Source organism: Carcharodon carcharias, chromosome 7 (genome assembly GCF_017639515.1).
Source record: "Carcharodon carcharias isolate sCarCar2 chromosome 7, sCarCar2.pri, whole genome shotgun sequence".
NCBI classification, from domain to species: domain Eukaryota; kingdom Metazoa; phylum Chordata; class Chondrichthyes; order Lamniformes; family Lamnidae; genus Carcharodon; species Carcharodon carcharias.
In genome coordinates, this window is record NC_054473.1 from 159,832,997 (window position 1) to 159,848,322 (window position 15,326).

Consider the following 15,326-nt stretch of genomic DNA (forward strand, 5'->3'; position numbering starts at 1 on the left):
GAAGTTCTGGAGCAGATTCCAAAAACCCAAAGCGGAGTTTCCATGGGAAAAACAAGGATGACGGTTGAAATAAAAGCTGCCTCAGCCACGAGCAAAGGACTCAAACAGTGAACTCATTTTTTTTTTTGCCTTTTATCGATGAATCTTATTTTGGCCAAAAGTTAACCTCCTTTACTGTATAGCTTGTTTGCATGTGTGTGTGTTGTGAAGGTCAGGACATGTGTTTACCTTTTTAAATATTATATCTTTACCTGGGTGGGTTTTTAGCACAATAAAAAAACTAACCCCCTTTTGTCTTTAAACTCAAGATAGCCAGTTGGACGGCGTTATTTGCAATTGGCACATAAATGATTAAGAACAGACACTGAATTGATACCTTCATCCTTATAAATTTCAAAAAAAGACCTGTTACATAGAAACAGAGAAAATAGGAATAGGAGGAGGTCATTCGGCCCTTCGAGTCTGCCCTGCCATTTAATATGGTCATGGCTGATCCTCTATCTTGGCACCATATTCCTACTCTCTCCCCATACCCCTTGACGTCTTTAGAGTCCAGAAATCTATCCATTTCCTTCTTAAATATATTCAGTGACTTGGCCTCCACAGCCTTCTGTGGTAGAGAATTCCATAGGTTCGCATCCCTCTGAGTGAAGACATTTCTCCTCATCTCATTCCTAAATGGCCTACCCGGTATCCTGAGACTGTGACCCCTTGTTCTAAACCTCAGAGCCAGAGCATCCCTGCGTCCAGTTTGCCCATCCCTGTCAGAATATTATACGTTTCAATGAGATCTTCTTACATTCTTCTAAACTCCAGTGAAAACAGGCCTAGTAAGCCCAATTTCTCCTCATACGACAATCTTGCCAGCCCAGGAATCAGTCTGGTGAACTTTTGCTGCACTCCCTCTGTGGCAAGTATAGCCTTTCTTATGTAAGGAGACCAAAACTGTACACAATGCTCCAAGTGTGGTCCCATCAAGGCCCTGTACAGCTGCAGTAAGTCATCCTTGCTCCTGTACTCAAGTCCTCTCGCAATGAAGGCCAACATACCATTTGCCACCTTAACTGTTTGCTGCACCTGCATGCTTGCTTTTTGTGATTGATGTACAAGGACACCTAAGTCCCTTTGTACACCAACATTTCCCAATCTATCACCATTTAAACAATATTCTGCCATTCTGTTTTTCCTACTGAAATGGATAACTTCACACTTATCCACTATGTATTTGCCCACTCACTGAACCTGCCTAAATCGCCTTGTAGCCTCTTAACACCCTTCTCATCGCTCACATTTCCACCAAGTTTCATGTCATCAGTAAGCCTGGAAATATTACATTTGGTTCCTTCATCCAAATCATTGATATATATTGTGAATAGCTGGAGCCCAAGCACTGATCCCAGTGCTACCCCACTAGTCACTGCCTGCCACTCCAAAAAACACTCATTTATTCCTACTCTGTTTCTGGTCTGCAAACCAATTCTCAATCCATGCCAATATATTACCCCCAATCCCATGTGCTTTAATTTTACACATTAACCTCTTACGTGCGACTTTATCAAAAGCTTTCTGAAAATCCAAGTACATCACATCCATTGGTTCTCCCTTATCTATTCTGCTAGTTACATCCTAAAAAAAGTCCAGTAGGTTTGTCAAACATGATTTCACTTTCATAAATCCATGTTGACTTTGTCTAATCCCAATGATATTTTCTAAGTTACGATCAATCGAGGAGTGGGAAAGAAAGGGCGAGCCCTAATATCCATCTTTACCCAGTTGCAACACCAACCCATTCATAATTTTAAAGACCTCTATCAAGTTGCTTCTTAGTCTTCTCTTTTCTGAAGAAAAAAGTTCCAACATCTTCAAATCTTTCCCAATAGCTCTAATCTCTCAGTTTTGATAAGTTTTGTCAGTGTTTTCTTTATTAATATGCATGCCAGAACTGTGCACAGTACTCTATTGCAAGCTGACCAGGGTCCTATAGAAGGTGAACATAAATTCACTCTTACTGAATTCTATATCCCTGCAAACAAATCCTCATTTTGTGTTGGCATTGCAATTGCTTTGTTGACCTCCAATGTTGCTTTTAACGTGGGCTGACCAGACATCCCATTTTGCTGGGACAGTCTCAGATTTTCATTAAACATTCTGGTGTCCCAGAAATTTCCTCAAAATAATTCAAATGACCCGGTTTTTAGCTTCCCCATTTATTCTGCAGGAGTGGAATGAGTTTGAATTGAATAGCTCTATTTCTGTTTGCGCATGTCTCCTAGATCTGCCGCTTTACCCCACAGCGCGACCTTACATTTCCAGATAATGAGTGGAAAGCACTTCTAGGTGAGGTGGGCAAAAAATGGACGGCAGGAAGATGGGAGGCAGTTGTCCAAGTTGTTTACACTCACAGTGTAGTTTCCTCAGGACTTGGCAGGGAATCGACTTTGAAAAGAAGAAAAGGCACCGACGTATGGCCACATCATTTCTTTCCAGATGTACAATGATAAAAACGGAGAAGGTGCAATGCCTGAGGAGCTGCAAAGGGAAATCTGTTCGTGTTGAGAAGAGCATTACCTCATGGAGTCCTAGTTTTGATTTTTGAAAGTCTGGTCACCCAATTTTATTGATTTGTTCACCTGTAGAAGGTAACTACACATACAAACATTTTAAAATCATTAGGCCATTTGTTTTGCCTCAGTTAGGATCAGAAGACAAAACACCTTTAGGTGTTACTGTGGTAGTACACAAATCTGCAGCACACTAGGATAAAGTCTGGGGTTGTTGCAAATGGGGATTGGGCCCTTGACCTTTTGGCAATAGATTGAAGCATATTAAATGTTAACATTTTATTATTTAATCAAAGAGATCCATTGAACCCACAAATTGGAAGCAGCTGACTGAAAACGATCAGTTTTGATTCTCTGCGTGACTGTCTTACAGCATCGAACCTCAGAACTTCTGAATCTTGTTCCAAATATTATCTGATGTACAGGAGCTTCTCCTTAGTGTTGCCAAGTTTAGGCCATGTGGTTGTTTTCATTACAACAACGGCAGCCAGTTTTTTCTGAAACTTTTGCTTTTTGCCAATTGAACAGCATTTTCATTTTTGTGGTCATGCACTGTTGCTTAAACAACTCAGGAAGGGGAAACAGTTATAAATTTCAACAGTAAAAACCAGATAAAACAAGTGTCTAACAGTCTTACTTGGTCATAAATAGACATTTTCTCAATTTGGCTGTAGGGCTGGAAAAAAATCTATCTGAATCTGTATGACTAGTTGAAATAATTAGTAGACACTAATCAGTCATAAACTTGCGGAGCTGTATTACATGGCTTCTGCTGATGAAACCAAATGATTATTTACACAACTTACTGACATCCTCTCATATTCGATACAAAGTACTGCACCGGAGTCTGAAACTTTTGACAATGTCAGAGTCTGAACTAGTGCGTAACGTGTAAATTTAAATTCGCTTTTCTAACTCTGCCCCACTTACCAGTTGATTGCAATGCTTGAGTTAGTAGTTTTGCTAATGCAGAAAGATTAATTTAATGAAGGTGGTTCTCATAGGAATTATGATCACATAACTAAGTATAAAGCTTTTAGTTGCGAGTATGTCCATCACTTACCTGCCTCAGCCACAGTCACTTCTTTCAGTGGGACATCTTTCTGTTTCATGCATTTTTCTTTTACAAATTGGCGCAGTAAGAGCCAAAATGTGAGTGTGTACAACAACTGGTGATAAAAAAAAGATGGAAAATGATGGAAAGTTTTCACAGTTGCAGTCGTAGGAGATGATCATTCTTTGAATAGACGAGGAATAAATTGAAATATTTTTGTACAAGCTAATAAAAGTTTATATTTTTTAAAATCAGTAGAGTTTTGTTTACTGATTATTTCCAAATTCCACACATTTGTTGGTTTGATTATTCTTAAGAAAATATTGCAATTTTTAAAATTCAAAATGAAAAATTTAAAGAGATCACCGAATAGTATTTTAAGTTTAAAATATTCCACATCTCACAAAATCACACTATAAAGCCCAAGGGCAGCAATTGCAACTTGTTTCCCCAGGAAATGTGCGTATCGGGGGTGTGGAACTAAACCATGCAAATCAGACAGCTTCCAAGGCTGACTCCTGGTCTGCACTGAGATATTGTAATCACCTGCAGTGTAGCTGGATTAGGAGGAGAAAGTAAACGCCCTCCTGCCAATCACTATCCAATGACTACTGCTGAAAAATGTTGGATAAAGGGAAGATTGGGATTGGCCAGCTGTGGTAAAATAGCTCAATAAACACTGCCCAGGTTAATGTGTGATAAACTGTGGTGAAGTTCTAGAGGCTTTCTGAAACTTGTGGAATTTATAGTGCAGTATGTGCAACCAGGAGATTGAAGGACAGTGTGAAGGGCATGTTTTGTTAAACCCCAGTTTTTTTGTTCACCATTATTGTGCTTTCCATCAATGACAGTTGGCATTTAGCTCATTTAAGGTAGGGAAAATATCTCAAGGCACTTCACAGAGGCACAAGGGCAAAATGGACACCATGTCAAAAGAGGAACTATTAGGAGGGGAGTGACGAAAAGCTTGGTTGAAGAAATGGGTCTGGAAGGAGGTTCTAAAGAGGGAGAGGAAGGCAAAGAGAATAGGGCATTAGTTAGGGAATTTCAGAGCATGAGGCCTTGGTGGCTAAAAGCACATCCGTGGGTGTGAAGGTAGGGAGAAAGGACTGAAGGACGTACAAGCACCCAGTGTCAGAAGAATGAAGAATTCTAAGGGAAAGGGGTTGTGAGGGATAAGGACATTATAGAAATAGGGAGGGGTGAAGTCATGAAGAAATTTAAACAGAAGGATGAGATTTTAGATATGATGCATTGTAAGGCCAGAAGGTGACCTATGTAAGTCAGGAAGTCAATGATGGGTCAGAATGACTTGGTGCAAAGTGGGACTGAGGCAGCAAAGTTTTGAATGAACTGAACTTTGGAAAGGGTTGAGTTTGAAGGGCTGGCCAGGAGAGCATTGCAAAGATCAAGTCTGGAGAAGACAAAAACAGGGATGAAGGTTTCAATAGCAGATGAACGGAGGAAGGTTTGGAAGCAGGAAAAGCTAAGCAGTCATTGGTGAGGATATGGGACCTAAAGCTCAGCTTAGGAGTGAATTGGAGGCCAAGGCTGTGAATGGGCTGGTTCAGCCTAAGATAATGGATAATGAGGAGGTTAGAACCAATGGAAAAGTTATGGAGACAAGGGCCAAACATGATCACTTTGGTCTAACCAATGTTTATCTGGAGGAAATTGCAGCTCATTGTAGACTGGATGTGGGACAATGGGCTGGGACACAGAAGCAATGGAGGGGTTGTCAGAACTGGTGGCAAGTTTTAGGTGGGTGTTGTCAACATACCAATGGAAACTGGTCCCAAGTCTATGTATGTAAGATGTCATTAAGGAACAGCATTTTGATAAGGATGAGGAGGAGGAGGAGGAGGGAAAAGATAGCTCCTTAGGGAACTCCAGAAGCCATGTTATTTATGACTTTGACCATAGGAGTTCTCAAGATAGAGAGGGTGACTGAGATTATGGGTAAGTCAGTTTATTTGGATAGCAGAGTTAAATGGAGGAAGAGGTTCAAGGAGAACAGGAGGACAGTGACTTCAGTGCAGAGGGGACAAGGGGAGCTGAAATGGAAACATACCACCAAGGATGGGTGGTCACTCAGTGACGAGGCTAAGGGAGGAAAGGAGGAAGATACCTGTGAGAAACTGAGGGTGAGATGTGGCAGGATATTGGGGGGATGGGGCCAGTACACAGCAAAGGTTTTAAAGGGGAGGTAAGAGAGGTGGAACGTGAGGTCTTTAAAGGAGGAGAAGCGAATAGAAGGAAAGGCCAAGGTGTGGCTTAGTAATAAGAGTCAAGTGGCACCAGGGCAGTTTGGGCGGTGCAGTTGGTGGAAAGTATAGACTGGCAGGGAAGTTTTGGTAAGAGGCGAGGTCTAGTTAATGAAGAGCTAAATTTCAATCAGTCAGGATGTCAATAACATCATTAAATATAAGGTACCAAGGGCTTTGTTGGTGGGTGAACGAACTTGGTGGGAAATGTTGAGAGGATCATTGATTGATCTAATGGCTGAGTCCAAGGGGGTGGTGTTGGGCAGTGAAGGAAGTTGGAGAGATTAGGTCCCAGCAGGTGTTCTGAGAGGGGCAATCAACAAAATAGGAAGATAGGGCAGATGGAGTTGCTGCTTGTAAAGATGCAACAATAGGTGCATTGATGGCAAGAGAGAGGCAGGGGAGATTCAAGGGGGATTCAAATCCAGATTGGTAAGCATTACTTTTGCATGTACATTAGCACCATATTCATTAAAATAAAACTTATTTCAATTGAACGATTTATTTGAAACTGACCACTACACCCAGGCGTAGACAGTGATACTCCATGCGGACTAAACCAAGCTGTGTCAGGTCCATAAAGCCAATTTTGGTTGGTAGCTCTTCTGTCAGGTCCATTCCCCAGACATACTGCAAGCTGCACAGCATGATCCCATACAGCAGAATGAATGGAGAGCACAACATGGCCAAGTGCCTCCGACTTCGCACGATCCAGATAAGGCAGGCCCAAATCAGAAGCACAAAGGTTAACCAGCTGTGGAATGTAATACTCCAAACCTGGAAAGGGAAGATTTTAAAAGTTACAAAAAATAACTCAACTACAACAATAAATTTAAAGAATTATAATTCAAAACTGCTTTCAAAATAGGTTCAAAAAAGAATTCGCAAATTTATACATAGGGTTGGATTTTGCGCTCTCCACCGGTGAATTTGAAGGAAGGGGGCTTATAAAATCCAGTGGGTAGCCTGCCCACCACTTACCTGACCATGCCCAACCTGTGTGAAATTTTATGGAGGGGCATGGGAGGCGTTGGCGACCAGCCCTTGGATCTATTAAGGTCCTTAAGTGGCCAATTAGTGGCAAACACGTGTTAGTGCTTTGTCAATCTCCCCTTAGCTCCCACCTATCCCTGACCTAATATCTTGCTCCACAAGCTCCACACCTCAAACAGTATAAAATCCATCACATTTCTAATTTTCTTTAGCTCTGAAGAAGAGGCATACAGACTCGAAATCTTAACTCTCTTTCTCTCTCCACAGATGCTGCCGGACCTGCTGAGTTTTCCAGCATTTTTTGTTTTTATTTCAGATGTCCAGCATCCACAGTATTTTGCTTTTATGTTAGTGTTTTTTCATGCAGTACATAATATTCAGGCTGGTTGCTCGAGTTGTGCAGCTAGGGTCAACCATGCCATTCATTCACTGCATGCCTTTTTTGGGAGCTCAATATCAGGCCACCTAAAGGCAGCCAGCGTCTCTTAAAGGGGAGGTTCAATATGGCTGCAGCGAACATGGAGACAGAAATGTACACAAGAATGGCTGCAGCAACTACTAAGACAGCACTAAGATTTTCTGATGCTTCTTTGGAGGCTTTGGTGCAGGTAGTGGATAGGAGGAGAATAATCCTCTGTCCCCTAGGAGGTAAAAAGCCCTTCAGATAACACCTCTGCCACCAATGGGAAGACATTGCAGAAGAGGTCAATCCCAGTTTAGTTGCCAGGACATGGCTGCAATAAAAGAAATTCAATGATTTCACCAGAGTTGACAAGGTAACACTACTGCTATTTTACTCTCTGCTCACTTAACTACCCAGCCTCATGACTCTCAATCCTCCACACCCCCTGCATTCCTTCATTCTCTTAGAATCACTGTAGCACACTTCACTCTAATTCCCCAGACCTTCCTTTCCCTGCACCTCACATCTGACAAACTGCATAGCAACCATCCCACCATTTCAGGCACATTTCCTAAACACCTCACAAGTCAAGATCAGCCATTTTCTTACTGAATAGCACAGCAGGCTCGATGGGGCAAATGGCCTACTCCTGTTCCTATTCCTTATGATCTTAAGGCTGCCACTAACACACTCCTCTCCTTGTTGCTGGAGAAGGTCATCACAACCGACAACACCCTACCTGTGGAGGAAGCTGAGCCTGCCTTCGCACCATTTCCCCGCTTGAAGAAAGCATGCTGGCAGAGGCATCATTATGGTCATGGTGACTGACAATCCTGGAGGAGGCATCATGCAGGGGTTCTTCAAACCTTTCCTTATTTTCCCTTACTACGTCTATCTTGCCCAAGACATTCTACATTTAAAACTGAAGATGTTTTAATCAGTCAATTATATTTCTCTATGCTTTGCTTTTACACCAAAGCTAACCTCCATGCCTCTCTTTCATTTCAGGCTGAAGACATGGACATACCTCTGCCATTTGATAAAAAGAAAGTCCGCTTTCCTGATGGCGCAGTATCAGCACTAACCCTCAGCAGCAACAGCTCAGACACTAGTGTCACATGCAGTTTAGAGCATAGGCTACAGAAGGAATCTTCATGTATTGGATCACCAGGCACAAGCATGCTGTAGTTAGGGTAAGGGTCATGGTGCCTAAGGTATGAGCTCAGAGGGCATGAGCATACTAAACATACTAGTTGTGCTCCAGAGGATCCAGATGCTGACTTTAAGGGCCCAGCCTATCAAAGAAGGTGGATAGGCAGACACCAGGAAATTCTAGGTGCTTTGCACCACCTGACAGCAAGCTTGTACACAATTGTGCTTGGAGGAGCTCTGGCTTGTGTCAGGGCTTCACTCAGAGGATGGTGACTGTTTCTTCCAATATGGACCTTGTGTATATGCTCCTTCTACATGACTATGGCACCCACCACGAAGGAGGCTCTGACAGCTTTCACTGCAGCTCACACTGCTGCCATGGAAACTCAGACAGCTGTTAGCTTAGCTCTGGGGGCCAGTGTTGTCAGGGGCTTCCAGAGGGTCATAACCTCACTCCTGCATTTTGTTCTTTGCAAAGCCACAGGAATGCTGAGGCATGGTCCCAGGAAAATTGGATTGGTTGCATAGCAGCAGCTGCTCGCTGCTTTCCCCTCTTAAGTACTGCCACACCATGCACTCCACCCGTGCCCTTGTTAATGCACACAGCCATCTGGGCCAGACCACTCCAGCTCACAACAAGATACTGCAGCCAGCACCTGGTGTTTCGAGGCTAAGAGCTGCTCAAGGTCACCCACCACATGCCACAGATTAACAAAGTATTACAGAATGAATTCATTCAACAAAAAATTGAAATATTAACATTTCTATCTGCGCAATTAGATTAGGCAGAAAAGTGTGACATTAGTGTTTCTACAGGTCAAAAATATCCCTTGGTAATTTCACTAGTGAGTTATGATGTCATTCAATTGTGAAATTGATGCTTACATCAATGAATAGACAATCAACTTGTGTTTTTGCATTCATATATAATATGGAATCACTCAAAGGTTTTCTTCCAGATGAGTTTGTTAATGCAGAATTTTGTTAATTGTATAGTCAGAAACATAGGTAATTAGAGAATGCTAAGATATACAGTAATGCTCTGAAATACAGCTACAGCAAGTTGGTGAATGGGAAACTGTAGGTAAATTGGCACCTCCTGTTTCATTGAAATGGCTGATTTATACATCGAGTAATTTGAAATTCAAAAGTTCATTTTCTTTTAGATGTATTAACCAACCGCTGAATTTAGAAATCAGAAGCAAACTTAAACTGGAACTCCAGTTTTGAAAATTGCTGCACAAATGCAAAGAATTCATTTTGTATTCAAATATTATTAAAATTACTTTGTCAGTTTTTCCATTCTTTCTTCTTGTAATGATTATAATAATGAGTTTCCATTTCCAATGCAATTAGAATGCAAAGCTACACAACACACCTGGGATTTCCACCATTTTCCTTTCATCCTTTTAAAGGGGTTTTGAGGAAAGCCCAGCTTAGCTGATTAAAAAGCTATTGATGGCAGACAGCAAACTGTTTATAAGCCTTAATGAGAACTGGTGAGGTGGGTGCTTAATCTCTAGTGGTGACCCACATATACAAGCAGTAGGGAATCAGGTGGCTGGGGGCATGGGGGGAGGTTGGTAGATGGTGAAGGGTAATAAGGGTAATCGTAAAGTGCCCGAGAGCATGCCAACGTGAGAGGAAGGGGAGAAGAGTGGAATCTGATGCTATTAGATGATCCGACCTTCAGACATTGTACACTTCATCTGTACATTGGTAGCTCAGCAATATTACAGTCAAAACAGCAGAAAGGACCATGCAGTACTTACCATCATGACAATGAGTGCGCAGATATAGCTTTGTTGCATGATCAAATGTCCCAGGTCATGAAGTGGTGATTGTGACTTTCTGGGTTTAGAGGTGGTGCTGTGATTTACTGCAGCAGAACATGAGAAACAATTAGGTGAGCTTTTTTGTTGTTTAACTTACAATTTAAGTAAACCATACAACCAGACAGTTCAGACGAATTATAGACGAAAGTGGTGCAAATGAATTTCAAACCCACAGTCAGTGCTCATTTCTAGAAGATATGATGTTCATAGCTCATTGTTCTCAATCAGTGAGAATTCCAACAAACTGGTAACTCAATCCTGTAAGTCTTTTATTTGTTACGGAAAAGAGATCGTTTATGCAACTATACCTCACTAGCTTTGAGTAAGTATAATACACCACCATCAGGTGAACAGGCTGCGATCCATCCCAAAGTGCTTATAATTTTCCAGGAACTACTTACCATTCCAATCAACTGATCACACAAAAAACAACTGTACCAAAGTTTATCGCATCAACCACAGCAAATTAATTCCAGCTCAACAAAATTGAATTACATAAATTAAATTAAAATGACAGAAACTAAATACTAAAAACACAAAGGTAAAAAATTTAAATAATCAACTAATAATCACAACAACTCCGTGCTTATATGTCATAGAAAAGGTTTAGCAAAAGCCACTGTACGCTACAGCAGCTACTTTTCAATGTGAATGCATTTCAGTGGTGGCATTTATATGGCGGAAAAATATCACTGGAAAAATCATTACTGTCTGGATAATATTTATTTTAGAATCCCTTCCAATTTTTTGGAATGAATCATAAAATATTCACTCTATAAGACTCCACTGTTCATTCCAACTAGTACAATGGTGCCTGCGCTACATCAGTTTGGGCTCTCATCACAACTCTGGCGGTACACACTGGGAGGCGGCAGGGATCTAGTTATTCTAGGTGACTGCCACTTTCGAGATTTACATCTGGGTGGTAATATGCCTCATTTCCGCCAGGACAATATATTAAATAGCTTTAATACCTGCAGGATTGAGTGCAACTGTCACTGAAGCTATTGCCGAGAAGTTCTGCTGCTCTCCAGCTGATTGTGGCACTCATTGCTGGAGTTGCAGCAGGAAGTGGGGCAGGGATCTATCAGCCCAGACTGCCCATCCCATTTTGGAAATGGAACGTGCAATTCAGCAGTATTGATGTGATGACACCGTACATCCCATTTTCCATTGCTTCTACTCATTTCTGATTCAGCCAGTATAAAACATAAATCATGCTAGTATAAAACTGAAATCTGGGATCACTAGGCAATATCTCAACAGCAAAAACAAAGTTACAGAGACTGGGTTCTGGATTTGCAGCTACTGTTAAAATGTATTGCTGTGTTGATAATGACTTTGCAATCTGCCTTCTATCCAATCTGCTTAGCCACTTCAAAAAGGGCACAACTCATCTCTTGTTGGACACTCCCAATCTAACTTTGTTTCTTTGAAGAAGGAATGGAGGAGCAGTGGCGCTAGACTAGTGGAGGAAAATGCCACTCTATACCCTCACGAGTTGATTTAATTTGACTTTGATTTGAGTAGCAGTTTCTAGAAACTTTGTTTTCCAAAATAAAACACAGATTCAAGAAATATGCTTCGAGAGGTCCTGCAGGCTACCTCCTTCACATGCACTTACTCACCCAACACATTTAAATGCAATACCATGGGCCAATTCCAAGCTACCACTGGGACCCATCTGCAGTATTAGCCAAACAGGTGTGCACAGCGCAGATGCCAAATCACAAGTATATTTTTCTATAAATCTAGCTCAGCCCAAAATGATTGAAGGCCCAAAGTCACAGTTTTCTTCAATTTGGCATCCCAGACCTGTATAGCGACATTTAAGATTTTTAAAATTTATTCATTCATGGGATGTGGGCATTGTTGGCAAGGGTAGCATTTATCGACCATCCTTAATTTCTCTTGGTGGTGAGCTGGCCTCAAACTACTGTACTCCATGTGATGAAGATACACCCACAATGCCACTGGAAGGGTGTTCCAGGATCTTGACTCAGCAACAGTGAAGGGACGGTGATATATTTCCAAGTCAGGACAGTGTGCGACCTAGAGAGGAACCTGGAGGTGGTGGTGGTTCCTTGCGCTTGCTGCCCTTCTCCTTCTGTGTTGTAGAGGTTGCCAGGTTTAGGAAGTGCTGGTGAAGAAGCCTTAGTGAATTGCAGCAGAGCATCTTGTCAATCGCGTACACCGCAGCCACTTCACACCAGAAGTCAGCAGAGTAAATGTTTAGGGTGGTGGTTGGGGTGTTGATCAAGTATCCATGGAGGTAGCATGGACTTCCCTCAGTGCTTCTGCCAAGGGAGTCTGAAACTTGATTTTTGGACTCAGTAACCATAATAAAACAATCCAATCTGGACAAATCCATAGCTTGTGTGAAAACTCAAAGAATACTTTTGAAACAGTTACTTTAATTCATTAGCGATATCAACCACAATAGCATAAAAACTAAATAATGGATTTCTGTTTGAAATGCAGGTCTCACCGTTGTACCCGGCTTACGCTGAGATCTAGAACTCTGGTCTGAGTTTACACCAGCCACCATGTGGTTCACGAGACCACCATTCAATGCTAGCTTGCTGTTTTACAAGTTGGATGATCGCAATGCTACAGAGGGGCTGAGTAATTTAATTAATTATTTTTTTTCTTTTTCAAACTTGGAGGCCATGCATGGAGGCTTGTAGTTGGGATGGGGTTTAGCAACAGGTTTCAATAAAACAGCGCTTCTGGCGCTGGATTAGTAAAAGGGGTTCTCAGGACTAACTGCAGCCTGGAACTTGAAAGATTTAGCTCACCCTTGCAGGCTGAAACTAGACTTCCAAGGGACATCGTACGGAGTATTCTGCTGCAGTAAAATCTCTGCCGTCAATTTATAAAGGAAAGGGAGGATGTAGATATAGTAGTCCAGGAGGAACACTGCGAGATATTGGACAGGATAGTCATAAAGAGAGAGGAAGTACTTGAAGGATTGAAATCCTTGCAAGTTGATAAGTCGCCAGGGCCAGATGGATTGTTTCCAAGGCTGCTGAAGAAAGTCAGGGAGGAGATAGCAGATGCTCTGAGGATGATTTTCCAATCTTCACTAGACACAGGGGAGGTACCAGAGGACTGGAGAAATGCAAACATAGTTCCAATGTTTAAAAAGGGATCAAAGGAAATGCCAAACAATTATAGGCCTGTTAGTCTTACATTGGTGGTGAGCAAATTAGTAGAATCAATCCTGAGAGATAGGATTAACTGTCATGTGGAAAGGCATGGACTAGTCAGGGATAGTCAGCACGGATTTGTTATAGGAAGGTCTCGCCTCACAAATTTGATTGAATTCTTTGAGGAAGTGACAAGAAGGGTTGATGAAGGTAGTGCAGTAGATGTTGTGTACATGGATTTTAGCAAGGCATTTGACAAGGTCCCATGTGGCAAATTGTCAGGAATATAAAAGCCCATGGGATTCAGGGTAATGTGGCAAACTGAATAAAAGGTTAGCTTCGTAACAGGAAACAAAGGGTAATGGTCGATGGATGCCCTTGCGAATGGAAAGTTGTCTCAAGTAGTGTTCCACAGGGCTTGGTGTTGGGAACCTTGCTGTTTGTGTTATATATTAACGACTTGGACGTGAACGTGGAGGGCACGATTGGGAAATTTGCAGATGACACAAAGATTGGCCTAGTAGTGGATAGTGTAGAGGATAGCCAAAATCTCCAAAACGATATAGAAGGGTTGGTGGAATGGGCAGTAAAGTAGCAGATTGTTTTTAACATAGAGAAGTGTGAGGTCATACATTTAGGGAGGTCAAACAGTTACAGGGATTACAAAATAAATGGGAATATACTAAGAGGGGTTGATGAAGTGAGAGATCTTGGTGTACAAGTACACAGGTCCCTAAAGGCAGCAGTTCAAGTAGACAAGGTTGTAAAGAAGGCATATGGAATGCTCTCCTTCATTGGCAGAGGTATAGAATATAAAAGTAAGGATATAATGTTGGAATTATATAAAACACTGGTGAGGCCACAACTGGAGTATTGTGTGCAGTTCTGGTCACCACATTACAGGAAGGACGTAATAGCTCTGGAGAGAGTGAAGAGGAGGTTTACAAGAATGTTGCCAGGATTAGAAAGGAGTAGCTACGAGGAGAGATTGGCTAGGTTGGGGTTATTTTCCTTAGAAGAAACAAGGGTGAGAGGTGACTTGATTGAGGTGTACAATATTATGAGGAGAACAGATAGAGTGGACAGGATAAAATTGTTTCTCTTGATGGAGAATTCTAGAACCAGGGGACATAGATTCAAGATAAGTGGCAGAAAGTGTAGGGGGGACATGAGGAAGAACGTTTTTTATGCCGAGGGTAGTGGGTGTCTGGAATTCCTGCCCAAGTTGGTGGTAGAGGCAGAAACTTTAAACTCTTTTAAAAAGTACCTCGATCTGCACCTAAAGTGCTGTAAGCTGCAGGGCTATGGGCTGGGTACAGGAAGGTGGGATTAGAAAGGGCACCTGAGTGTCCTTGGGTTGGTATGGACAAGATGGGACGAATGGCCTCCTTCAGTGCTGTAACTTTTCTATGGTTCTAATTTCTAGCCTCTTTTCTCTGGAGCTTTTTCTGGCAAACTTTCTCAGCATCTTCACCTTCAGCTGGGAGCTTCTTTCAGGTCAGAATTTCTGCCAAGGGATTTCTTTTTCTTCGTTTTTCAGCATTTTTGTGAGATTAAGGGTTTTTGGTCCTGAGCTGACACCATGTTGGGCTGGTGTTGATTACAGAATGTGTCTGTTAAGGAAATCTTTATAGTCTCTGTATGTTAACAGCAAGTCTTTATTAACTACTTGTAACTATATATGTATGTACAGTAAAGGGTACAGGCAAAGAGCTATCTCCATGTCTAGATCTTAGCATGTCTCTGTTCAGCACCACACTGATCCTAGATCTGGGTCATGTGCCTTCTTACATCACTGTGTGGGCAGTACTGTACTCAGTCCCACATTAACCCTGTATGTGTCAGACCCTTATAATACAGAAGGTGGTCTGAATGTTGCTTACTGTGTGGGCCGCAACAGCTTGGGTCACAATTG

The 15,326-nt window shown here is 41.9% G+C and overlaps 1 protein-coding gene across 5 annotated transcripts in view; it reads right to left on the reverse strand.

Annotated features, from left to right (window-relative positions):
* Positions 1-15,326, reverse strand: part of piezo1 (piezo-type mechanosensitive ion channel component 1) — a 358,563-nt gene that overhangs the window by 121,914 nt on the left and 221,323 nt on the right. For all 5 annotated transcript variants that reach the window (XM_041191993.1, XM_041191996.1, XM_041191992.1 and 2 more), the window contains 3 exons: positions 10,200-10,306; positions 6,396-6,656; positions 3,625-3,730 (listed from right to left, as the gene is read on the reverse strand). In XM_041191993.1, the coding sequence (XP_041047927.1) occupies positions 3,625-3,730; positions 6,396-6,656; positions 10,200-10,306 (474 nt within the window). The remainder of the gene's footprint in view (positions 1-3,624; positions 3,731-6,395; positions 6,657-10,199; positions 10,307-15,326) is intronic.